General features: G+C 45.1%; 1 protein-coding gene across 5 annotated transcripts in view; it reads left to right on the top strand.

Moving 5' to 3' along the window:
- The first annotated feature begins 5,719 nt into the window (after positions 1-5,719).
- B3GLCT (beta 3-glucosyltransferase) overlaps positions 5,720-24,955 on the top strand; it is a 115,685-nt gene continuing 96,449 nt past the window's right edge. For 4 of the 5 annotated variants that reach the window (XR_013966577.1, XM_080799148.1, XM_080799149.1 and 1 more), the window contains exons 1-2: positions 5,741-5,941; positions 20,340-20,389. Coding sequence is in view for 4 of the 5 variants with exons in the window: in XM_080799148.1 (XP_080655274.1) it covers positions 5,869-5,941; positions 20,340-20,389 (123 nt within the window). In the remaining variant the exon portion in view is untranslated. Of the gene's footprint in view, positions 5,942-20,339; positions 20,390-24,955 lie in introns of all 5 variants that reach the window. The other variant, XM_080799150.1, reaches the window with a different exon arrangement.

The following is a 24,955-nucleotide window of genomic DNA, read 5'->3' as shown; positions in this document are numbered from 1 at the left end:
TTTCCTCAAAAAGTAAAAAATAGAACTACCCTACAGCCCAGCAATAGCAATACTAGGTATTTATCCAAAGGGCACAAAAGTAGTGATTCAAAGGGGCACTTGCAACCGAGTGTTCATAGCAGCAATGTCCACAATAGCCAAACTATGGAAAGAGCCCAGATATCCATCAAATCAATGGATAAAGAAAATGTGGTATATACATACAATGGAATATTACTCAGCCATCAAAAAGAACGAAATCTTGCCATTTGCAACGACATAGATGAACTAGAGAGTATTATGCTAAGTGAAATAAGTCAGTCAGAGAAAGACAATCACCATATGATTTCACTCATATGTGGAATTTAAGAAACAAAACGGATGAACATAGGGGAAGGGAAGGAAAAATAAGATAAAACCAGAGAGGGAAGCAAACCATAAGTCTCTTAACTATAGGGAACAAACTGAAGATTGATGGAAGGGAAGTGTGTGGGGGGATGGGGTAACTGGGTGATGGGCATTAAGGAGGGCACTTGATGTAATGAGTACGGGGTGTTATATGCAACTGATGAATCACTAAATTCTACCCCAGAAACTAATAGTATACTATATGTTAACTAACTTGAATTAAAATTAAAAAAAAAAAAGTAAAAATAGAACTACAATATGATCCAGGAACTGTACTTCTGGATATTTATTTGAAGGAAATGAAAACCAGTTTGAAAAGATATCTGCACCCCAATGTTCACTGCAGCATCATTTACAATAGCCAAGATACGGAAAAAACCTAAGGGTCCGTCGGTGAATGAATGGATAAAGGAAAAAAATAATAAAGAATATAATCAGCCATGAAAAAGAATAATCTTACCATTGGCAACAACATGTATGGATCTTGAAGGCATTATGCTAAGTAAATAAGTCAGAGAAAGACAAATGCTATATGATCTTTCTTATATGCAGAAACTAAAATATATATATAAGCAAACTCATAGATGCAGAAAATAGATTGGTTCCCAGAGGCAGGGATATAGAGGATAGGAGAAATGGAGGAATTATGTGTTTGTTTTTGATTTAAATAAATTGAGTAATAATGAAAGGGAATGGATTATGGAGGGGAGATCAAATATACTTAAACTGCATTAAAAAAAAGTGAAGGGGCACCTGGGTGGCTCAGTGGGTTAGGCCTATGCCTTCGGCTCAGGTCATAATCTCAGGGTCCTGGGATCGAGCCCCGCATCGGCTCTCTGCTTGGCGGGGAGCCTGCTTCGCCCCCCCCCCCCCACCGCCTGCCTCTCTGCCTATTTGTGATCTCTGTCTCTCAGATAGATAAAAATCTTTAAAAAAATATTTTTTTAAAAAAAGTGAAATGCAGATACTTCCTATTGCTCCTATTGATTCACCTATTAGGAGCAATTCCTGAATTTCACTGAGAACAGAAGGATATGTGATTCTGGAAAGGAGAACAAAACAGTCAAGTGGATGATCTATTTCTGATCAGAAGTTTCTAGGAGATAGCTTTTTTTTTTTTTTTTTGCAGAGAAGTTTTTATACCATACAGTATCTTCAAAAGAATAGAAAACCAAAAAACCCGTAGTTTTGGATTTTTGGGCTTGTCCTGGGGCCTGCCAAGATGGTACCTTTTGTTTTATTTCCTGGATCTTGGTTCAGAGCTGTTAGTTTGTGAGAATCCTGTGGTTAAGCCTCTTTGGGTAAACGTCTTGTTGGAAAGTCTGGCTTGATGGGTTTTACCTATGGCTTTTGAATAGCTTTGGAAGAAAAGGGAGAGCAGCTCCTCTAGGGTGTTGGAGAGACCACCTTATTTGTGTTAGCAGAGCCTTCCTCCTGGGCCCTCCTGAGCACCGGCTGCAGAGCCAAGCTGTGACCCCTGGATCTACCTTGAGCCATGAAGGTTCCTGCTGTGTGTCTTGTCCTTTCTTTCCCTCTCTCCCTCCCTCCTTTCTTCCTATCTTCCTTCCTTTGTTTCTCTGTTTTTCTTTCTTTCTCCTTTTAAGATTTTATTTATTTGAGAGAGAGAAAGCATGCATGAGCAGGGGGGAAAGGCAGAGGGAGGAGAGCAGATGCCCCGCTGAGCAGGGAGCCTGACATGGGGCTCCATCCCAGGACCCTGAGATCATGACCTGAGCCAAAGGCAGTCGCTCAACCAACCAAGCGACCCAGGTGCCCCGCTATGTGTCTTTTCTTCCTGTCTCACTCTTCTCCCATAGGGAATGAAGATTCTCATGCTTCTCTAAAGTTTAAAGCTTCAGGTGAAGTGATCGGGTGGGAGAGCACTGATTCTGGGGACGTGGAACATGGCTGGCAGACGGTTAAATCATAGGTCTGATGATTATAATGATCTTATGTCCTGGAGACCCAGTTTTAGACATTCTAGTTTGCTGTCAGACCCTAGGCCTGATTTCAGGTTTTTGAAAATAATCCTGAAGGTCGCTTCTCTGTGTGCAAAGAGAACTGCTCTCCTGAGCCCTGTGAGGGGCCCTTCTAGAGTGGAGAGTTGGAATCTGTCCCTTGGTCTTTGCTGGTACAGGAACTTCCAGGTCATGGGAGAGAGGGAGCAGGCTGGGAGGGGGCTGGGTAAGAAGCCTGTGCCACCCAATGGCCACTTCCCAGAACAGCACACTTCTTCGGGCTGATCTGCTTTGTATTGCGCCTCTATCTGGGATGCCTTTCCTCTTTTTCTCAGCCCAGGAACCTATTTCTCCTTTAAGACCCTGCACAAGTCACTTCCGTCTTACTGATGGATTCCATGGCCACCATTTTGTTTGTCCCTTTGTATGTTCCAAAGTGTTTCCTTCTACCTGTCCTGTAGCATTTATCACAGAGCAGTAAAATTACTTATGAACATTTAAAAAAAATTTATTTGAGAGAGAGAGAGTGCATGCACGCATAGAGGGAGAATGTTTGCACACAGAGGGAGAGGGAGAAGCAGGCTCCATGCTGAGCAGGGAGTCCAAAGCAGGGCTCCATCCCAGAACCCTGAGATCATGACCCAAACTCAAGGCAGATGCTTAACTGACTGAGCCACACAGGAGCCCCAGGAACATTTTTTTTTTTTAAGATTTATTTATTTATTTGAGAGAGAGAGAGAGAGTGCACATGCTTGCAGGGGGAGGGGCAGAGGGAGAGAATCTTCAAGCTGACTCCCTGCTGAGCGTGGAACCCAGCCTAGCCCAACGGAGCCTAACACGGAGCTTGATCCCACAACCCATGAGACCATGACCTGAGCTGAAACCAAGATGTCACAGGCCCTCCTTCCTCAAAAAAGGGGACTCCTCCCTGCACCCCTGCACAGGGGAGGGACCTACTTTCAGGGGCTAGTATAGGGGTAGCATCTGAAATCAAGATGAGAGAACCCCAGGAAGAGAGAGCGAAGGCCTGCTCTTTTTTTCAGATCCTAATCTTAGAGTTTAAGAGATTTCTTTTTCCCCATTGAAAGCTGTCCCCTTACAGCTGGTGTTTCAGATGGCAAGCGGTGCCTCACCACGAATCTGTTAGTGTCCTCATGGGCACATTTTGTTCTAGGAAGCTCTTAACTTGTTTTTGGGAGAGGAACTCCCAGGAAGTCCATTTATCATATGACTAGAGTAAGTGAAAGGTAATCCTTTTTAAAATGTGAGTTATGGAGCTTCGAAATGTGCCATTTATCTATGTCTGCTGTGGAACGGGGGAACATCAGGGCAGGTTTATTCCTTAAACAGAGTGTGCTCTCTATTGTCTTCAGGGCTCCGTACCCCACACCCTGTTCCAGTGCACAAAATACTCTCCTATGGTGAATTCTGCCGAAAACACTGATGGAGCACCTGGAGTTCCTTGTTACCAAACATTACGTATGTCTTTGAACACATGCATGGTAAGCAAGCTGCTTAATTATTAGGCTTCTGCGTCTACGTAAACATGCTTTTGTTTAATATTCGATATCAAATATATTTGAGGAATATTTTTTGGGAAAAAAGCTAAACAGCTTTGGAAACTGGAAAACTTCTAGAACTCTTAACCAGGCAGGTACATTTTAGAAGATGAAAGGGATCAATGCGGTCAACCATAAATTGGAAGAGCATCACTAAAAAAAATGAAAGAATTCTTAGATTTCTCTTCCCTTTGTATAAAAATAGTGTGACATGTAGCCACAAACCCTGGCTGAATGGAACAAGATGGCACTATTTGCATTCACACAAAATGGTAACACACAAGTTATTTAGTTCCCAGTTTTAAGAAGTCTGTGTAAACCAGAGAAAACCCATAGCCTCCAAGCTTCCTTTCAAAACCCTTGCTGCAGATGTTGAACTGACAAATGACAATATCCTAACATATTCAAGGTTAAACCCCTGAATGGTCTTCACATTTACTTATTTATTTTTAAGATTTTTTATTTTGCAGAGAGAGAGAGAGAGAGAGAGAGAGAGTGAGAGAGCGCACAAACAGGGAGGGGCGAAGGGAGAGGGAGAAGCAGGCTCCTTGCTCAATCCCAGGATGTGGAGATCATTACCTGAGCCAAAGGCAGATGCTTAATGACTGAGCCACCCAGGTGCCCCTGGTCTTCTCATTTATAAGGCTCAAGACAATAAACATTTATTCAGCACCTGCTTTGCTATTAGCCCAACATCTTACTTGTATTCCTACCACCTGACACTGGTCTTCATTTCACATTTATCAAGTCGGTGAACGTTGCACATCCATGTGGAAGACACTGGTGTTGGTACGTGCTTAGCACAATCCCAGGCACAGAGTAGGCACCCAGAAAACATGAAGTATGAATGAGAACAAGGACACAGCCTTGACAAGGTCATGGTCTAATCTCAGGTAAGTGATGGGCACTTGGTCCCATTTACCTTCTAAGAGAGAGACATGAGTCAAGGCTTTGGCTGAGGCAGGAAGCACTGAAGAACCATTAGAAGGTACTACTTTTCCCCTCTGCCCACCACATAACTTAGTGGAGCCAGCCCTCTGCCAGGGCTACCACATCTCCTGGCTGGGGAGGGAGCCCCTGGACAGCCCCATGGGGACAAGAGGGACTCTCCACATGAGGTCACTTGACTTCTCTGTATTCCAATTTAATTAATTTTTATGGGGCGTTTTGAATAAAACACAACCCCCCTCTTCCATTATGGTGAACACTTAAAATTACATTTATACGAAATTACATTTACGCTAACTTCTATTGAAAGCCAAATTCCAGGCTTAAGCTATTGGCCAAATCCCATTAAAAAAAGGATATTAAGTAAATTAGTTGAGCTGATTAAAAACACCTTCATCAACGTAGAACACGGGTGCCAACAATATTAAGAGTTGAATTATTGATTTCTTTTAAAATAGCAGATGGTACATTAGGAGGGAGGAAAAGCGACTCGGCTTCCTGTCTCCTCCCTTCCCCGCCCCCCCCCCGTCCTCCCCCCCCCCCCCCGTCCCTTTCTTTGGGAGTAAGGAGGGGACCCACTGATTGACTCCAGGAGAGCCGGGAAAGGGAGGTGAAGGAGTAAGGTGGGAGGACAGGAAGGTAGAAGATGGGGCCTAGGTAAGGGAGAAGGGAAAAAAGGAGTGGAGACTAATGGCCACGGGGAGCGGGGGCCACAAGCCTGGAAGAGGGTCGCTGTCCTAGTGAAGGTGCAGTCATCTCTACCCTCGCCCGGCGGCGGGACCCTAGGCACGGCTGCGAGCCAGGCGGGCTCTGGAACTGGCACGACGACGCTCCCGAAGTCGGCCGCCAGAGGGCGCGGCCGGAGCCGGCGCGGCGGAGCCCGAGGAGGGAGGAGGGGAGCCGGCGGAGAAGGGTCAGCCGCGGCGGCACGGGCGACAGCGGCAGCCGCGCAGCTCGGCTCCCCGCGCGTCTCCCGTCCCCGCGCCCCACTAGGGCGCGCAGCTCCTGCCGCCGGGATGCTGCCGCCCGCTCGCCGCGGCCGCCGCCTCGCGCTCCCGGCACTGCTCTCGCTCCTCACCTGCTCACTGGGTAAGTAGCGGGCGGCCCGGGCGCGCACGGGAGAGGCGTGGGCTTCTCGGGCACTGCCGCCCGCGTCCCGCGTCCGCGCGCGGAAGGGGGTGCCGGGCGGCCCAGCCCTGCCCCGCGGGCGCCGGTGTCCCGCCGTCCCGTCCCCGCCGCGCCGGCGGCAGCGCCCTCTCGCGGCGTCCGGGTGGGGACCCGGCTCTCCCGGACCCCGGGGCGCGGCGCGCCCGGCCCCTTTCGGCTCGCCGGGTCCCGCCGCCGCTCCGGCCCCGCTCGCGTCTGCCCGCCTCCTTCCGCCAGGAGCTGGCGGCCGGCCGAGCCGGGAGGGCGAGGCGCTCACCCCCACAGGAAGCGCTGAGTAAATGTGCAACTGCAAGAAACTTTGAGAGCGGGGAAGCGGCGGCCGCGGTCCCGCCCCCCTGCCTTCCGCCCGCGTCCCGCCTGCCCCGCAAGCCCCACACGCCCCGCGCGGGCGCCAACGACTGGAGGCGGGCGGGCCCGGCGGCCCTCTCGCCGGGCGGGGGCGGCCCTCTCGCCCTGCACCTCCGCGCGGGGCAGCCGGGGGCTAGAGACGGCACCCCCCGACCCAGATCCGCGCGCCCTGCAGGGGCTCTCTGCGGGGGTCTTCCGGCCGTGCCCGGGTCTCCAGGGCTGACATGCCAACTTGGCACCAGCCCTTCTAATCATTCCTAGGTTAGGAAGGGAGGGTCGGGGTGCCCGGCTGGGCCTTCAGTGGGTGCGGTGGTGGCGTGGCGGAGGCGGTGGGGACATTCCCCAATCTTGGGTCTTTAAGGGGGAAAATTAGAGAACACTTCTGGGAACAGTGCCTGTCGGGTTTGCTGCTGCTGTAATGCCCCTTTTTTCTTCCGTTCTCCGCACAGGAGCATTTTCTCCCTTTTATCGTAAAATGATGTGGCAAAGTTAAAAAAAAAAATCGTCCTGATTGACATATATGGTGAGATTTGTTCAAATTTGAAAGGTTGGGGCAAAATGACTCCCTTTTCAGTGTTCTCAGGGTTATTGTCCTCTAACCCGGATTTTGTGTTTGCAGTCTGTTAAAAGGCAGTAATTTCAGATTTTTAGAAATGGCAGAATAGTGCAATTTAGTAAGAGACGTAGCGTTATTGCACATTGCTTTTTGGTAGCCCACTGGAACCTGTACAGCTCGTTTTTATTTGGATTTAAACTCTTCGGATGAGGACGTTATTTGCGTACCCTTCGCTTTTCTATAGGTGCTCAGTAAGTGTGAGAAAATCGAGGGAGATTAATTGTTAATTAATTGTTCACATGCATGATTAAGTAAGCAACAATGTAATTAAAAATGTTGGGACACCTTGGGCACAGAGAGCTATAATTGACGGTGGGGAGCAACTGAACGTGGAGGAGATCTGCCTTAGTGGAAGAAAGAATGCATCGCTGGGAGGGGGGCAGCCCAGGGAGAAGGGGAGGTTGGACGGGTGGGAAATTGACTAGGTGACTCTTGGCTACATCATTTGGCTTGCTGCCTGGAAGTTTTGCACCTAACCAAATAGGGTGGGTGGTAGCTGAAATTGGCATTCTATTTATAGCACTGTACTTTATAATGGTGTACTGGGGATATAATATTTGTACATAATATATTCAATGTAGGAGCTGAAATACATTTGTATTGCTGTGTGTGTCTATTTTTTACTGCACTTAAGGGAATATCTGTACTGTCCAAACTTGATAACACATTAAAGGACAGTCAGAATGAAGCAAAATGTCAACACATTTTTAGAGATGTCTATTAACATTGTGAAGTTGTCAGATAAGCACAATAAATAAGACATAAAACCTATTAAAAGGTCCCTGTGAGACATTTGGCTTTGTGAACTGGCTTTCATGGGTTAGTACAGACAAGAAGCTGTATTCTTCGAGGTCTAAAGTAAACCATGAGCTTGGTTTATTGAGCTCTGGCTTTGGTGGTGTTGGGGGAGCACCAAAATGCAGAAAGATGTGGTACCCAATCTATAGATCTCGAAACCAGGGCTCTTGGATCATGCTAAAACGAAGATTATGTTAGGAATTTTGAGGCATGTGAACAATCCTGATTGCTTAAAAATACTCTAAATATTCCCTCGTTAGTTTGGCCTGGGTATATATATAGTTTAGTTTTCCCACAAACTATAGCATATTCTCTTGAGTTGTTAGAGAAAAGTCAATATAGAAAATTTATTTTAAACCCATATGATTATACAGACCAAATTCACTGCAACTTCAGTTCTAGAGTCCAGTGCCAGTTCTAGAATCAGATTTATTCACACCTCTACGTCAGCTCCTAGTGGGTCTGAGCTCAGTTTTCTCATATAAAACAGGAGACATAGACTAGATAAAATACCAGAACTTTGCCATTTCTTACAGTTTTAATGTACTGAGTCACTTGTGGCAGAGACTGCTATCTGTTACTCAATAACTTGTAGTTCCTTCCTTTCCTGACTAAAAAACCTCTTAGATAATCAGGAATGAGGGCACCTGGGTGGCTCAGTCGTTAAGCATCTGCCTTCTGCTCAGGTCATGATCCAGGGGTCCTGGGATCAGGTCCCGTATTGGGCTCCCTGCTTGGTTGGAAGCCTGCTTCTCCTTCTCTCACTCCCCTTGCTTGTGTTCCCTCTCTCACTGTGTCTCTCTCTGTCAAATAAATAAATAAAATCTTAAAAAAATATATATAATCAGAAATGTTGGGTGACTGTATTTGGAGATAGGACCTCCAAGGAGATAATGCAGGGTAAATGAGGTCATAAGGGTGGGGCCCTAGTCCAGCAGGACTGTGTCCTTATTCTTCTCTGAAGGGGAAGAGACACCAGGGATGCCCCCAAACAGAGAAAAGGCCATTGGAGGACACAGTGAGAAGACTTTTCTACCTGCAAGCTAAGGAGAGAGGTCTTAGCAGAAACCAACCCTGTTGGCATCTTAATCTTAGACTTCTAGTTTCCAGAGCTGTGAGGAATAAATTACCGTTTGTCTGTGTTTGTTGTTAAGCCGGCCCTAGCTGACTAATAATACAGGGAGCAAGGGGAAGGATGGAGGAATCTCATGGTGGTGGCGGCAGCGGTGTGTCCAGGGAAAAGAAGTTTCTTAGTGGCCCTTGCAAGCGGGGGCAGCCGCTGAATTACCTGTAGTGATTTTTGGGTGGGTCTCTTTGTGAAGCTTGTTAAAGGTAGCTGACCCAGTTGGGATGCATGCTTTTTGTTGTTCTTTGTTTGTTTGCTTCTCTCTGTTTCATCTTCCTTCCCATTGTCTGTAAATCTGATGGTTGGAGCCATGGTGGTCATCTTGTGACCATGAGGTGACCTTGAAGACAGAAGCCCGTAGTAAGGATGGTGGGGCAGAAAGGATAGCAGTGCCTGGGTGCCTGAAGGATGTGGAGCACCACGCCAGCCCTGGGTCCCTTTTTCCAGACTTGTATTGCAGGAGATTAAAAATAAACCTCAGTCTTGTTTAAGCCTCAGTTGAGTTTTCTGTTACATGCAGCAGCCAACCTAATCCTAACTGATACATCTGTGAAGAAGCTCATTTGAACCAATGGTAAAATAATAAGATGCTAACTTTTATCTTTCTTATCCCTGTTTCTACTCTGTATGTGTCAGGATTGAATTTGTTAGCATCCACCAAAATTAGGGTTGATTTTTTTTCATTCTGGTCCAATTCTCCCTCAAATTCTTTTCACTGCAGTGAGTTAGACATTTTAGGACACCAAGAGTCAGTCCTGATCCCAGGTTATTGTGTGTGTGTGTTTTAATTTTTGATTTTTAAGCCCTCCTTTTATTTCTTAAGCAGCTATGACTGAGAGAGTTTACCCATCTGGATGAGTTCTTGTCCAGGTAGTCTGGGGTTCCCAAGTAGACGTGGTTCTCTTGGTTATGGATTTGACTCAAAGGAGTTTATCTATAGCCAGCAGTCAAGCTGTTTGTCAGGGGAGCAGATAAGGAGAGGGGGAAAGAACATCTGTTTCAGGTGGAATGGTGGGGTGTGGGGGAGGGAGGAACTATCCTGACCCTTTTGTTAACTTGTTCTGAGGCAAGCATTGTGGGTCTAGTACTTGAGTAAGTCCTAATACTGACTTCATTTGGACCACTAAGAGCCAGGTTGTTTTGTTTTGTTTTTTGCTTTTCATTAGAAACATAAATCAGGGTGTTTCTAGGCACAAAGGGATTATGGGGGATTCGCAAATGTTATTACGTTTTGCCTCTTTGTAGCATTATGGACAATCCATCTTTGGCGTTGCCAGATTCTTGGTAAAGAATAGTATATAGGAGTGTTAATTCCATCTTTCCCAACACAAAGGAAAGTTTAGCGAGTGTTGGGGGTTCATCAGATCTATTATTGATTGAGAGTCTCCCTTAATTCCATGTTTCAAAGCTCTATTCACTAAGCCACTCCCTAGAGGAACCCAATTCAGTGTAGGCGCTGATTTGCACTCCTAGAAAATGTTAACAGTTCAAAAATAGTATTAAAAGAAAGAACTGTACTTGGAATTTTTTTCATTTATTCCGACTGTTGAGTATCTACATGTATCAGGCACTGGGGATATTGCAGGAAGAAGACAGATCGAGTTTGGCTTTCCCCTGGTGGAGCAGGCAGTCTCCAAGGGGAAGGTGGCATTAAACACTACACAAAACAAATCGCACCGTGCTCAGTGCCCTGGCAGGGGCGTCTGGGTGCTGGGAGAATGCCAGGCAGGGAAATGGAAGGCTTTAGCCTGGAGTCTGGAGTAGTGGTTTTCGATAGGGGGTGTTCTTGCCCCCCATTGGAGAATTTGTCAGTGGCTAGAGACTTTCTGGTTGTGGCAGGGAGTGCTACTGGCATCCAGAGCTGGGGCTCTGAGGAACATCCTACCATGTGCAGGACAATCTCACCCTCTAAAGAATTCGTGATCTGGTCTTTTTTTTTTTTTTTTTTTAAAGATTTTATTTATTTATTTGACACAGAGAGAGAGATCACAAGTAGCCAGAGAGGCAGGCAAAGAGAGAGGGGGAAGCAGGCTCCATGCTGAGCAGAGAGCCCGATGCGGGGCTCGATCCCAGGACCCCGAGACCATGACCTGAGCCAAAGGCAGAGGCTTAACCCACTGAGCCACCCAGGCGCCCCGGTCTATTTTTGATAGTGCTGGGTGCGGGGTTAAGAAACCTTGGAGTAGGGAGTCAAGGAAGACATCTTGGAGGAGGAGACATCAGAACTCAGACCTGAAGGGGAAGCCGAGAGCAGTTAAGTGGAAGAAGGGGACATGCCCAGGAGGGGAAAGAGCTTGGTCCTGTAGGAACACAACCGAGAAAGGACAGCACTGGAGAGATTCAGAGAGGGGCTGGGAATTTCAGTGGCGGTCAGGCAATGCAGGTCTTACGGAGGAAGGTAAGGATTTTGGGCTTTGTTCTTAGAGAAGTGGGAAGTAGCTGAGGGGCTGCAGTAGGAGAGTGACATGGTTTAACCTCCCGTTGTAAGGAACTAGCTGTGTTTGTCCCGTGGAACAGAGATTAGAGGCAACTGGTGAGGACTCGTGGGACCAGCGAGGAGGCTGCCGGAATCAACTATGTGAGAGATGATGAAGGCAGCTGATGGGAGCAGTGGGCTGAGAGGAAGGAGGGGGTCAAAGATGAGTCAGGTTTCTGTCATGAGCTGTGGGTGGATACCAGAGCTGTTTACTGATACAGACACTAATGGAGAAGGACCAGATTTTAACATTTTTTTTTAATTGTAGTTAAATAATATAAAGTTTCTTTTAACCATTCTTTGGCATTAAGTACCCAGACATTTTTCTAAAATTTACTTTTAATTTTAGAGGAAGGTGAAGATGAGGAGTTCACTTTGGAAAAAGTGAGTTTGGGGAACGTAAGATGTTCAGGTGGGTGTCATGTGGGCAGTTGGATTTGTGGGTCTGGAGCTCAGAGGAGAGATTGACTGCAGAGAGATTTGGGGGGGCAGTTTGAGTGGATTTTTTTTTTTTTAAAGAGGAGAGAGTTTTGTTTTGTTTTTTTTTTTTTTAAAGATTTTATTTATTTATTTGTCAGAGAGAGTGAGCACAGGCAGACAGAGTGGCAGGCAGAGGCAGGGGGAGAAGCAGGCTCCCCACTGAGCAAGGAGCCCGATGCGGGACTCGATCCCAGGACGCTGGGATCATGACCTGAGCCGAAGGCAGCCGCTCAACCAACTGAGCCACCCAGGCGTCCTAAAGAGGAGAGAGTCTTAATTGGCAAAATAAATCCATTTAAGCTTTCATTCAAAATGTATGGGTACCCAAGATTTGGTAGAAACTGGGATGGAAAATCATCTTTATCTGTGTGATGTAAAGCTGTAGGTTTATACCAAAAAATGAGAAAAGGTATCCTCAAATAAGATTAGAATGTATCTCAGTTATAACAATGCCATCTTCACCTAGGTATATGACTTATTTTCACTACGGAAAGAATATTTTATGGTCTGAAAAGGTGATATGCTTTAGTTTATTTACATCATTGCTTGCTGTAAGAAGCTGAAGGCTCTTTCCACATCGTGCTGAATTTATCTTTTCCAGATCCTTGAGGGTGGATATACTGGAGCTTGTTCTTCGTTTATGAGGTGAATGAAGTAAAGGAAGGTAAATGGCTAAGGCCTGTTGGAAAAATCATCCCTTTCCCTTCCCTTGAGAGTCTGTTTAGCTGTGCACCCCAGTGTGTCAGACTTCAGCACACAGGAGAATCCCCTCAGTGTCTTGAAGAGTTTCCTTTGTTATGGGGCCCCTTGTTAAAAGGCAGATTATGGGTTCCCAGCTCCAGATTTTTCTGACAAAAAAGAATCTGAGATGAGGCCTCTAGATTTGCATTTTTAGAAGGCCCCAGGTGGGTCGTATGTGCTAGCAGGTGCAGGAACCCTGCATAGGCCCAGGTAGAAACTGGGACTCTTGCCAGCCGATTTTCTTGCATATCTGTAGAATGTAAAGATGATTGCTGGCTGCTTTGTTTTTAAGATGAAATAAGGAGCTGTTTCTGAGACAGCAAAGCGTGGACTTGAGGCTTGATATGTCTTGCTCAGATACTTCATCTCCTCGGGAAAGGAACCAGAAACCCCAGAATTCAAACAAAGCAGTCTTTCTCTGGTTCCAGCATCCTTTGGAAACAGGCAGGTTTTCAAATGCTGCTGGAGGGGCTGTAGGAGGAGGAACATGAGTCTCAGAAACTGAAGAGTGGGTTGTTTGAGCAAAGGTGTTTGGACAGTTGACAAGTTCCTAACAGCATCAGAACATCTCAGCCTGTGGCTACCGTGGATTCAGTGGTGCTGATGGGGTGGGGAGGGGCTTCTAAAACCACTTTTTCTATTGTAGAAATAAGATACCCCCAATTTAAGCAGGGACTGTATAAGTTAGCTTGACAGTTGTCTGTTCAGTACTGCTCGTACAATGCAAAGGGATTATACGAAGGGCTGATTTTTTTGGTGGTCAGTTTGTTCTGGAGTGGGCTGTGCGACGGGGGTTTCTTCTGCCCCTTACCTGTGACTCAACCTAGGAAACCTGCTCATGAGGGTGGTGGTTTGAATCTCTCCCCCGAAACTCTGTTTCCCTTGGCATATGGGCTTTCCTATTATTTGTTTAAATGAGATAGGAATCAAAGAAGCAAATGATCTTTGTCTTTCTAAAATATACAGTTATTTCCTATTTCTTTCTATTTTCTTTCTATTTACTGTCCTTTCTATAAGTAGGTTTACCCTCTGGCACAGAGACTCTATTGGTCCTGGCCAACTCTGTCGCCAAGGGAAGAAAAATCTATATTCCAAACTCCCTTGCCCATTGACTTCTTTGATAAAACAGAAAAAGTGTTTGAGATGGAGTAAGACCAAACAGGGGTAGGTAGTGAGCGGCTCAAAAGAGGACTGTCATGTCGGTGTGCTCACTGCCCCACTTGAGGGGAGGCCTGCTCCCCCCTCCCCAATCTCCATTCCTTCTCTCAACCGGCTGGTCACTTTGTAAGTGGTGTGGAACCCACGGAATAGGGCACAGCGGTTCCCTGACCTTAATGTTGTCCAGCTGTCTTCTTGCGGAATTGCGCTGGCTTCCTCCCCAGGGCAGCATCTTTCTTCCCGAGTTTGCTCTTTGGCACCTGAGCAAAAGGCTCCAATCATTCTTCTCACAGGCCAGGTACTGTCCTTCTCCTGTACATGCATCAACGTAGCTCATTCTTATTTAGTTTCCTCCCTTTTTCAGGGATGGAGGCAGAGGCTCTCTTTTGGCAGAGAGCCAAAGTCACTGGCCCGGTGTTGCTGAGCTACTAAGTGGCAGAGCCTGGATTTGAAGCCACGAGGCGGGAGTCTAGATTCTTTGCATCCGACCAGCGTGCTGTGCTGGTCCTCCTCGTGGAGCAGGCCCTGGAGACCAGCTCTCCTGGGCCACACCTCTTTCCGTCACACTTTGAAGCTTTACAGAGAGAATGCCTTGGAAGAACACCTTATAAACTCCTTAAACAATTGCCTTCTCTCTAGCTTCTCTCTGCCTGGAGTGTCCTTCCCTGCTGCTGGATATATCCCCTTGAATGGCCTCAGCACCTCAGGATGTTGGGAAGCAGACCAAGTTTTTCCATGCATTTGCTCCCCCTGGCTTTATTCTCGGGCTTGTGAATGGCACCTTAGTGTGCTCAGCCATTCCCTCTGCAACCCGGGCTCACCTACGCTCCTTTCCTCTCACCAGCCCCTATGGACTCTCCCTTCCCTGCCCCATCTCCTGGTAGCATTGGACTCCTGGCCTGTAGATTCTGCTGCTTAAATATCTCCAACACCCCGCTTTTGCTCACCACTCACCATGCCCAGGCACTGCCTCATCCGAGTTCTGTCCCTTCTCTCCCATTACCCGGCTCCATTAGCTTCCTAGCTGGCATGTTTGTGCCTTTTGTTTTGTCCCCCCACAGCCCCACCCAGCACTACTCTGGAAACCTGTCAAAGACACATTTCAACATGGCACTTGCTTTGATAGAAGCTTTTCATGGCCCTTACAATAAAAGCAGACCCCCTAACACTGAGCCCTTTCAGGACATGGCCCTGCTGTCTCCAGTTCCATCTCTAGCCTCAGTCTCTCTCCTCCCCAACAGGTGTCCATGTCCCAGACATTCCGTCCCCACAGGTGTCCACGTCACATTCTCTTCCCTCCCCACAGGCATGCAGTTCTAGTTCCTCCCCTCGGGTGTCCGCGTTCTGGGTACACTAAACTATTCAAACTTTGATGCAGAAACCTGTTTCCAGGCATCCTTGCTCTTGTAACTTGAAGTCTCTGCTGCTTGGAATTTGCTTGCTCAAGCACCATGTTGAGTTTGGTCCAAGGAGTGCTTTGCTCTCTGGGAGCCTCCCTTTCCTCTGCTGCCCTGCCTTGGGTGGGACGGCCTCTGTCTCCACCCCAGGTGCTCCCTCAGGGACTCCCATTAGAGTGACAGCCAGCCGAGCGGGCGCTTGGGCGTTTGGTTGTTGACTGAGGGACTTGTGTCTCACGTCAGCTCCTCGGGCAGCTGCTTACTTATGTTCCCCAGGCCCTAGCAGAACGGGTGACGCTGGTGCACACAGCCACTCTGGTTTTCTCCTGCACAAATGAAAATGTAAACTAATACTAAAGACAGAAACTGCTAAGGCCTAAAGCACATAGCATGTGTCAGGCCCTGTTCTAGAAACATAACACCTGAGAAACCATTTGATCTTTGGCCACATGCCAGGGCTGGTTCTGTCCTCTGCCCACGTGGAGTGCCGGGGGCCCTCCATCCCCAGTTTGGACGGGGATGCCTCAGGGTGGGTGGCTGGAGCAGCTACCCCGTGTGTGCACAGCCCCAGGGACAGTAGATCTGAGGAGGTGGAAGGAAAGGCAGGCTCTGCCCCCTGTTGTTGCATGGGGGTGCATGCATTTCTGGTCGCTTTGCCTGTGTGGATTATCTTCAAAGCAGGTAATTGGAACTAAGTCAGTCAGCTGTGGGCTGCACATCCTGGAGTTGAAGGCCTCCTCTGGAGGACTTGGAATTCAATCTGGAAAGCTCCAGGGAGCTGGAGCCACTTGGGGAGGAGCTGTGCTGGGTGAAATGTTTCTCATAAGTAGGTCACAGGAAAGAAAGGGAAACCCCACAGGCTCCCTCCCACAGTGTGTCAGAAGAGAAAGTGGGGCAGAGCCTGTGTGAGACCCTGAGAGGTGCCGGGGGCCCAGCTGCAAGCTTTGTCCTGGATCCAGAGCTAGGGACACGCGGTTCCATTCCCTGCCTCCCTCCAAGCTCCAGGGTAGGGCCCACGACCACCTAGACACCACCCAGACCCACAGCAAACCATTGCCCCACCAGCGGCTTACGGCAGCATCAGCTGAGCTATGAACACATTGAGCTCCACGCTAAATGCTGTGTCTTATCTCACTTAATCCTGGCAGCACCCCTCCGAGTGGAGTTATTGAGTGTCTCAGTGGTTTCTGTTTTTTTGTGTGTGTGTTTAATCTGGTTTCTATGATAGATGTTCCTGGGAGAGTCTGGGAGGACAAACCAGGAAAGAGGAGCAAAACAGCGAGAGGAACTAGGAGGGACAATCATCTTTCCTGTGGGGGCCTCCAGGGGTCCCTTGCTTCCTCCCAGGAACAAGAAAAGATGGTTGATTAGGGTTGCTTAAATGCGTTGCAATTAATTCCTCTCCAGTTTTCTGGCACTCTAGGGCTTAGGCTGGCCTATAAATCTTAGTCCCAGGTTAGTTGTAAAATCTTGATTTATCTCTTAGAATAGGTGTGCTAACACATTAGTTGGCTTGAATTATTTAAAGTTATCTCGGAAAGGTCTTATTTCTATTGCCCGTCCTGATTTGCACTTTAAATATAGTTCCCTGTAGCAATTCACAGGAATTCATGTTGAAAATAGAAAAGGGAAAATTACTTTTAAACAGCAGTTTGGCATATAAGAGCATGATTTACCTTGGAATAGTTCTCTAACTGCACATTAAGGCCAAGCTTTCAAGAATATTTTTTCCCCACTGAATTTGGAAATTAATATGAAGCCAAACAATAAATATCCAGCCCCAGGTGGCCACTCCCTTTGGCAGAGTTGGGGGACCCTTTCCTCCTTCCTTCTTCCCCCCACCCTGGGCCACGCAGTGTTAAAGTCCCACTGTGTGACAGGTAATTTCTTACCTCACTTGCTAATTTTTCTTACTTTCTCCTCTAATTTTACCGTTTCTCCTTCATTTGCACCAACTGTGACAGCCAGGATCTTGTGGGTAGGAATTTTGTAAAGGATTCATTATTTTAAGATTGGGCTTATTAGTGGTATAGCATATTATGTGCCTTCAAAATGCATTTGGTTCCTTGGTGATTTGTTTTATTTAGGTTACAGAAACACAAAGGAAAAACCAACTAGTATTTTTTTATGTTTAATGAGGATTATCTTGCCTGTGATTTGCTCTTATACCTGAAAGTAACTGATGCATTTCTTACGTTATTGCTTTATTTATTTATTTATTTAGTAAGGTTTATGCCCAACGTGGGACTTGAACTCATGACTCCAAGATCAAGAGTCGCACGCTCTACTGACTGAGCCAACCAGGCACCTCCTTACTGCTTTAAACATCATACACTTTATTTCTATCATGGGGGAAAGGAGTTCTTAATTTCACAGCAGAGTGTGATAGGGACAAATGACAGGTGTGTGTGTGTGTGTGTGTGTGTGTGTGTTTTAAAGGGTGTTTTAAATCTAGGCCTTTGTGGTTTTGGAGGGAACTAAAATCTAGTCTACTCTTGCTTCAGTTAAGCTTTGCCTGAATAGAGGTATGCTGTCTTGATTATGACAAGGGGGATTTGTGGAGTTCACTTGATTTATTAGGAATGTCTTCCCTCCATGTGATTCCTACATGAAACATTATGAAATGACATTAGCTGCTTACTTATGAAAGGTGACATGTTAGTAACTTGCAGAACCCATGCCAAATCAAGACCCGTTTTCTTTAGTATTGAGTCTGCCTTCTAAAGGGCTTTTGTATTGACATACTCTTCCTTTTACATAGCCATCTGGCCTGCAAAAAAAGTGAGGGAAGACTAAATCCTGGTTATTAGATGATGAGTCACTGAACGTGTTAAACTGAGAAGTTTTTTTCTTTTTCTTTTCTTTTTTTTTTTTTAATCTTGACAAAAGAGGGAATTTTAGCCCAGAAAGCTTTAATTGTCTGTGTTTGGAATTAAGAATTGATGGAGTCGGTAGAGATGGATTTTGGACTCAGGGTCGTGTCTTAGATTGACCACGGTTCTCATATCCTGCAAGTTGTTTGAATGTTCTATTTCTTGGAATTCTGTGGTGCTCAGTGATACTAATGTGTTGTGACTTCTCTACTAATGCTCATTAGTAATTCTATTTTTGGTATCTTCTTGAGGGTTTTAAAAAGTGTGCCTGCTAGTTTGGAGGTAAATCAAATATGACAAAACCAAAGAATCATATACCCAGAAGCAGAATTTAAAATGCTGTTTGGGGTTAAATCTTTCCTTTCTTCTTAGAATTTAATGAATGATTTGGGCTTTGTGGTTGCCTTCTTTTGTGTGTGTGTGTGTGTGTGTGTGTGTGTGTGTGTGTGTTTGTAAAATGAGAAAGTAGAGCAGATCCTACTGAGAATAAATTGTTGGGAGGACACACTAAATTTCTTCAATTTGCTTGGTGGATTGTACCTTGTGGAAGGAGTAGACAGCCTGTAAATGATGGGATCCCAGTGCCATTGTAAAGACTTGTATTGGTTGATTAATTAATTAATTTATGAATATTTATTGACCTTCTTCTGTGTGCTGGCTGTGTTCTAGGTATGGGGCAGGCAGTCAAAACCATATTCCTGGGTGCCTGGGTGGCTCAATGGGTTAAAGCCTCTGCCTTTGGCTCAGGTCATGATCTCAGGGTCCTGGGATCGAGCCCCACATGAGGCTCTCTGCTCAGTGGGGAGCCTGCTTCCCCCTCTCTCTCTTTGCCTGTCTCTCTGCCTACTTGTGATCTCTGTCAAATAAACAAAATCTTTAAAAAAAAACAAACAAACCACATTCCTGCCTTCATGGAACTTGTAATAAACTAATATTTAAGACAAGCAATAAACAAATAAATATAAATATGTATTATGGTGGTGAGTGCTCTGGAGAAAAAGAGTGAAGACGGTAAGGAGGGGTGGAGTTGGGGATTATTGTTTTTAGGAGGTGGTCTCAGGGAGGCCTCCTGTAACATCTGCTGTTGTCCACATTCCACACATAAAGGTTCATTTAGGTTATGTTTTCGATTTCCCCCTGCCTTTTGAAATGTCATCCTGGAAATGGAAATGATTAAAGGATGTCAGTCATTTGCATCTTCGTGTGAATGTTTTCCATTATTTCCTTTGAGCACATGTTAATGGAGAGAGAACTGGAGGCAGTGGATGTCTGGGGGTGGGGGTGAGGCTGGGGGTGGGGATGAGGTTGGAGGGGTCCGGATGGAGGAAGCTGTCTGCTGCTTGTCAGAAGGGTCTCCTCTGTTTTCCCGGGAGACCTACCGCTGAAACCCCTTGTACTATATTATTACTCTGCCGAATCGGCTGTCCAACACTTTTCGTGCATGACTGCTCTATGCCGTTGCCCATTTTCTCCTGGGGATGCTAACTAGAGAAAGCAAACTCTATGAGGTGCTTTCCTCTTAGCTCCTCAGGAGAAATGCACCATCAAGTTAAAATACATTATTTTTTTGTCTGGTTAATCTTCCTGATCTTGGTGTTTATTATTTTGCTTTGTATTTTCAAAGTCTTCCTGTCATGTTCTTGTTAGTGTTATTATTATTATTTTAAATGTAGAAACTAGGTGTGTCTGGAGGGATGTCTTTATCCATTTCTGGGCTCCAACTCAAAACCTGAAATCCTTCTAAATAGGGATTGATTTGAATTCCCCTCCCCCTCCTGGCCCCATTGCGTGAGTGGGCTCTGTGCAGTCACCCATTGTCCGCACCACACTTCTAACCTGGCAGCCCCTGAGAATGAAAGCTTGCCCCAGATTCAGCTCGGGTGCCTGCCAGGCTCTGCAGTGATTGTGTGAGTAGGAATTTGTACCGCTTCCCTCTAGATTTTCAGGAATTCCCCTTTGCTTTAGAAGGCACCAGAATCGAGCTTGCTGAGAAGGTGTATTTTGTACGCATCTCTTTTTTGTAGTTTATATCCAGAGACACAAATGGTATACAGATTCTAATTTCTTTGATGTAATATTTCTTTCGCTTGGTAGGCTAAGCACATTAGCTTCCCACTGATGAATAATTTCAGGTCCGGAGATGAAGGTGGCCCGCCGGGCGGGCTTGTAGCAGTTGCAGCTGCTTTTAAAAATGAGCAAAATATGCCTTATTAAAGAACCCTATTTTTCTCATTTTAAGCACAACTGTTGAATGTGAGAATGAATCTTAATTGATAATTTAATGGAAAAATGTTTTCTTTTTTCCAGCTTTTGCTTTGGTTTCTGAAGATACAAAGAAAGAGGTCAAGCAATCTAAGGTACTATTCTCGTGATCAAATCTATTCTTCCTGTCTGAGATTCATTTGTATTTTCTTTAATGGGAGCTGTAATGATTTTGTCTTTCAACAGTTATCAGTTTTTTTTTTAAATGAATTAATGAAATGTTGGTCAACATAGATTTTTAATCCCTAGTGGCAAGCTACACATAAGCTTAAAGTCCTTTAATAATGGTTTAAGCAGACCAAATAGGTTTCAAATTCATTTTAAGAAAAAGTATTTTGAAATGGAGTTAGACATTTTAGAAGTCTTGCTTGGAGACCGTAGCTTTGTCTAGTCTGACCACATCTAAACTTGGGCTTCATTTTCCCAGTCTGAGAAAGGAGTCTTATGCTATGTCCCTGGGGTCACAAGAGCCTGACTATCCCTCTCCCTGAAGGTGGCACTGTGTGAGAGTCCCCAAGGGTGACTGCCGGGCTCCTTGCATGGTAGGACCCAGGAACTGAGACCTGGGGGACCAATGAAGACAGGACAACTCTTATCCAAATCTCAGAGCTGCTGCTTTTTTTTCATCATCAGTTGCATTCAGGAACTTTGCTTAAAGTTTACCATATAGGCTTTGCACTAGATGAATTTAGCAGATGAGAAAGAGAAACAGTATTTTTTTTTTTTTAAAGAGAAACAGTATTTTAAAAATAAAAATTGTCTTTATCATATTAGTTAAGGCTCAGTTGACTTGATTTTTTATCCCATAATTAGTGTAAAAGCATTTTTAAAAAGGATGTTTCTTTTGTCAACAGAGTATTATCTGTTCTAACTGTGCTGTGCGTTTCCTATACAGGAACAATAATAATGATTTCCTTTGGTTTTAAGATCCTTTATGGTTATGGTTAATAAAATATTTTCAGACATTTAATTAACTTGATCTTCTCAATGATCCTGTTATTGCTAAGCAAAACAGATATTTCCATGCACAAGCATACCTTGGGGATAGTGTGGTTCTGGTTCCAGACTGCTGCAATTAAGTGAAAACCATAAAAAGGTGAATACTGCATTAAAGCGAGTCAAATGAATTTTTTTTTGGTTTTTAGTGCATAACCAAAGTTGTGTTTAAACTGTATTGTTGTCTGTTAAGTGTATAAGAGCATTATGTGTAAAACATACCTGAATTAAAAAGTACTTTACTGCTAAAACAAAAATGCTGCCCATCACCTGTGCTTTTAGCGAGTTGTAGTCTTTTTGCTGGTAGAGGGTCTTGCCTCACTGACTGATCAGGGTGGTAGTTGCTGAATGCTGGAGTGGCTGTGGCAATTTCTTAAAATAAGACAACAATAAAGTTTGCCCCATTGATTGACTCTTCCTTTCATGAATGATTTCTCTGTAGTGGCTGATGCTGTTTGATAGCATTTTACCCAGAGTAGAACTTCTTTCAAAACTGGAGTCAGTCCTCTCAAACCCTGCTGTTGCTTTATCTACTAAGTTGATGTAATATTCTAAGTCCATTGTTGTCATTTCAACAATCTCCACAGTATCTCCACCAGGAATAGTTTCCATCTCAAGAAACTACTTTCTTTACTCACCCATGAGGAGCAGCTCCTTATCTGTTCAAGTTTGATCATGAGGTGGACCCATCTTCAGGCTCCATTTCTTTCTTTCTTTTTTTTTTTAATTGAAGTAGAGTTGACATACAATGATACATTAGTTTTAAGTGTACAACATTGTGATTAGGCAAGTCTGTGATTCTGCTATGCTCCCCACAAATGTAGCTCCCATCTATCACCATGCAGCACTATTACAACACCATTGACTGTACTCCCTGTGTGGGACCTTTCATCCCCATGACTTATTCATTCCACAGCTGGAAGCCTATACCTTTCTCTCCCCTTCATCTGTTTTGCCTATACCACCATCCCCCTACCCCCAGTTCTATTTCTAGTTCTAGTCATCTTGCTGTTTCCACCACAAATGCAGTTAGTCACTGCCACTGCTGAAGTCTTAAATCTCTCAAAGTCATCCATGAGGGTTGGAATCAACTTCTTTCAAACTCCTGTGAATATGGATATTTTGACCTCTTCCCATGAGTCACGAATGTTCTTAATGGCATGTAGAATAGTGAATCCTTTCCAGGTTTTCAACTTCCTTTGCCTGGAACCATCAGAGAATCACCATGAGATCATTCATCTCATGAAACATGTTTCTTTTTCTTTCTTTATCTCGAGTTTTCAAGAATTTTAATTCCAGTATAGTTAATATATAGTGTTACATTGTTTTAGGTGTACAGTGTAGCAATTCAACAATTCAATATATTACTCAGTGCTAAGTGTACTTTTTTCTTCTTTTTTATTTTTTTTTTATTTTTATTTTTTTTTTTTAAAGATTTTATTCATTTATTTGACAGACAGATCACAAGTAGGCAGAGAGGCAGGCAGAGAGAGAGGAGGAAGCAGGCTCCCTGCTGAGCAGAGAGCCCGATGCGGGGCTCGATCCCAGGACCCTGGGATCATGACCTGAGCCGAAGGCAGAGGCTTTAACCCACTGAGCCACCCAGGCGCCCCTTTTCTTCTTTTTTAAAAATATTTTATTTGAGAGGGAGAGAGAGCACGAGCCGGGGAGGAGCAGAGGGAGAAGCAGACTCCCTACTGAGCAGGGAGCCTGATGCAGGACTTGATCCCAGGACCCCGGGGGTTATGACCTGATCTGAAGGCTGACTCTTAACTGACTGAGCCACCCAGGCACTTTAACATAATTCTTAAGGGCCCTAGGATTTTTGGAATGGTCAGTAAGCATTGGTATCAGCTTTAAGTCACCAGCTGTGTTATCCCCCTAACGTGAGACCCAGCCTGTCCTTTGAAGCTGTGAAGCCAGGCATTGACTTCTCCTCTCTAGCTCTGAAAGTCCTCAATGGCATCTTCTTCCAGTAGAAGGCTGTCTTGTCTACACTGGAGTGTAACTGCCTTCATCGCTATTGTAGCTGGACCTTCTGGAGAACTCGCTGCAGCTTCTCCCCTAGCCTTGCTGCTTCACCTTGTACTTTCTATTATGGAGCTGGTTCTTTCCTTCAACCTCATGGACCAGCCTCTGCCAGTTTCAGAATTTCCTTCTGCAGCTTCCTCACCTCTCTCAGTCCTCCCAGAATCACAGAGACCTAGGGCCTTGCTCTGGGTCAGGCTTTGGCTTAAGGGAATACTGGGACTGGTTTGATCTCCCCAGACCACTCAGACTTTCTCCATATCAGCAGAAAGGCTGTTTCGCTTTCTTATTTGTGTGTTCACTGAAGCAGCACTTTTAATTTCCTCTAAAAACTTTTTCTTCACATTCACAACTTGGCTAATGTTTGGTGCAAGGGGCCAAACTTTCAGCCTATCTAAGCTTTCAACATGCCTTCCTCACTAAGCTTAACCGTTTTTAGTTTTTGATTTAAAGTGAGAGATGTGCAATTCTTCCTTTTACTTGAACACTTAGAGGCCACTGTAGGGTTACTAATTGGCCTAATTTCAGTATTGTTGTGTCTTGGAATAGGGAGCCCAGAGAAGAGGGAGATAGATGGGGGAACAGCCAGTTAGTGGAAAAGCCAGAACACAGACACCTTTGTCATTGAAGTTTACCATCTTTTATGGGTGCAGCTCGTGGCACCCCAGAGCAATTACAATAGTGACATCAAAGATCACTGATTACAGATCATCATAACAAATGTAATCATAATGAAAAAATTTGAAATATTGGGAGAATCACCAAAATGTGACACAGAGACACAAAGTGAGCAAATGCTATTGGAGAAAAAGGCACTGATAGACTTGCTGAATGCAGGGTTGTCACAGACCTTCGATTAGTAAAAAACACGGTATCTGCAAAGCTTGATAAAGCAAAGCACAATAAAATGAGGCATGCCTGTACAGCAGAGAAAACTTAGCCTCTAAGAAGTTACATGATTTGACTGAGGTTACTGGCAATTAAAAGGCACCTGGGTGGCTCACTTGGTTAAGCAACTGCCTTTGGCTCGGGTCATGATCTGGGAGTCCTGGAATGGAGCCAGGTATGGGGTTGGGGACCTCCCTGCTCGGCAGGGAATCTGCTTCTCCCTCTCCCTCTGCCCATTCCCCCTGCTCCTGTGCTCTCTTTCTATGCTCTCTCTCTCAAATAAATAAAATCTTAAAAAAAAAAAAAAGGTGAAGTCAGAATCTCAATTTCCTGAATCCTTGAATTTTTCATACTGTAATTTTATATAGCTGTGTGCATTGTAATATGTGTGTGTATGTGTATGTGTGTTTGACAATAATAAAGCTCATTTGTAATGAATTTGAAGTGCTACCTAAGGGATAGTAATAGGGAATTAAAATTTTGTATAATGAATTGAAAATTAAAGCCTATACTTTCAAGCATAGGTTCTAACTCACTCTCGAATAGGGTAATATATATGTATCTGTCTTCTGAAATATATATATAAATATAAATAGAAACAAGGTGAGTCTTACATCTTCATGTCATTTTTCACGCAAAGGTATTAAAGTCCTTGAAAAATGTCATTAACCCCATCTGTGCTTAGGCCGTGGAGCCAAAAAAAGCCGTTAATCCCTCGAGGAGAGGCAGTAATAAAATCTCTACTGTGG

This window comes from Martes martes (genome assembly GCF_963455335.1).
Source record: "Martes martes genome assembly, chromosome: 3".
Classification (NCBI taxonomy): Eukaryota; Metazoa; Chordata; class Mammalia; order Carnivora; family Mustelidae; genus Martes; species Martes martes.
Note: the sequence above shows the minus strand (reverse complement) of the source record. Positions and strands in the feature narration are given on the sequence as shown.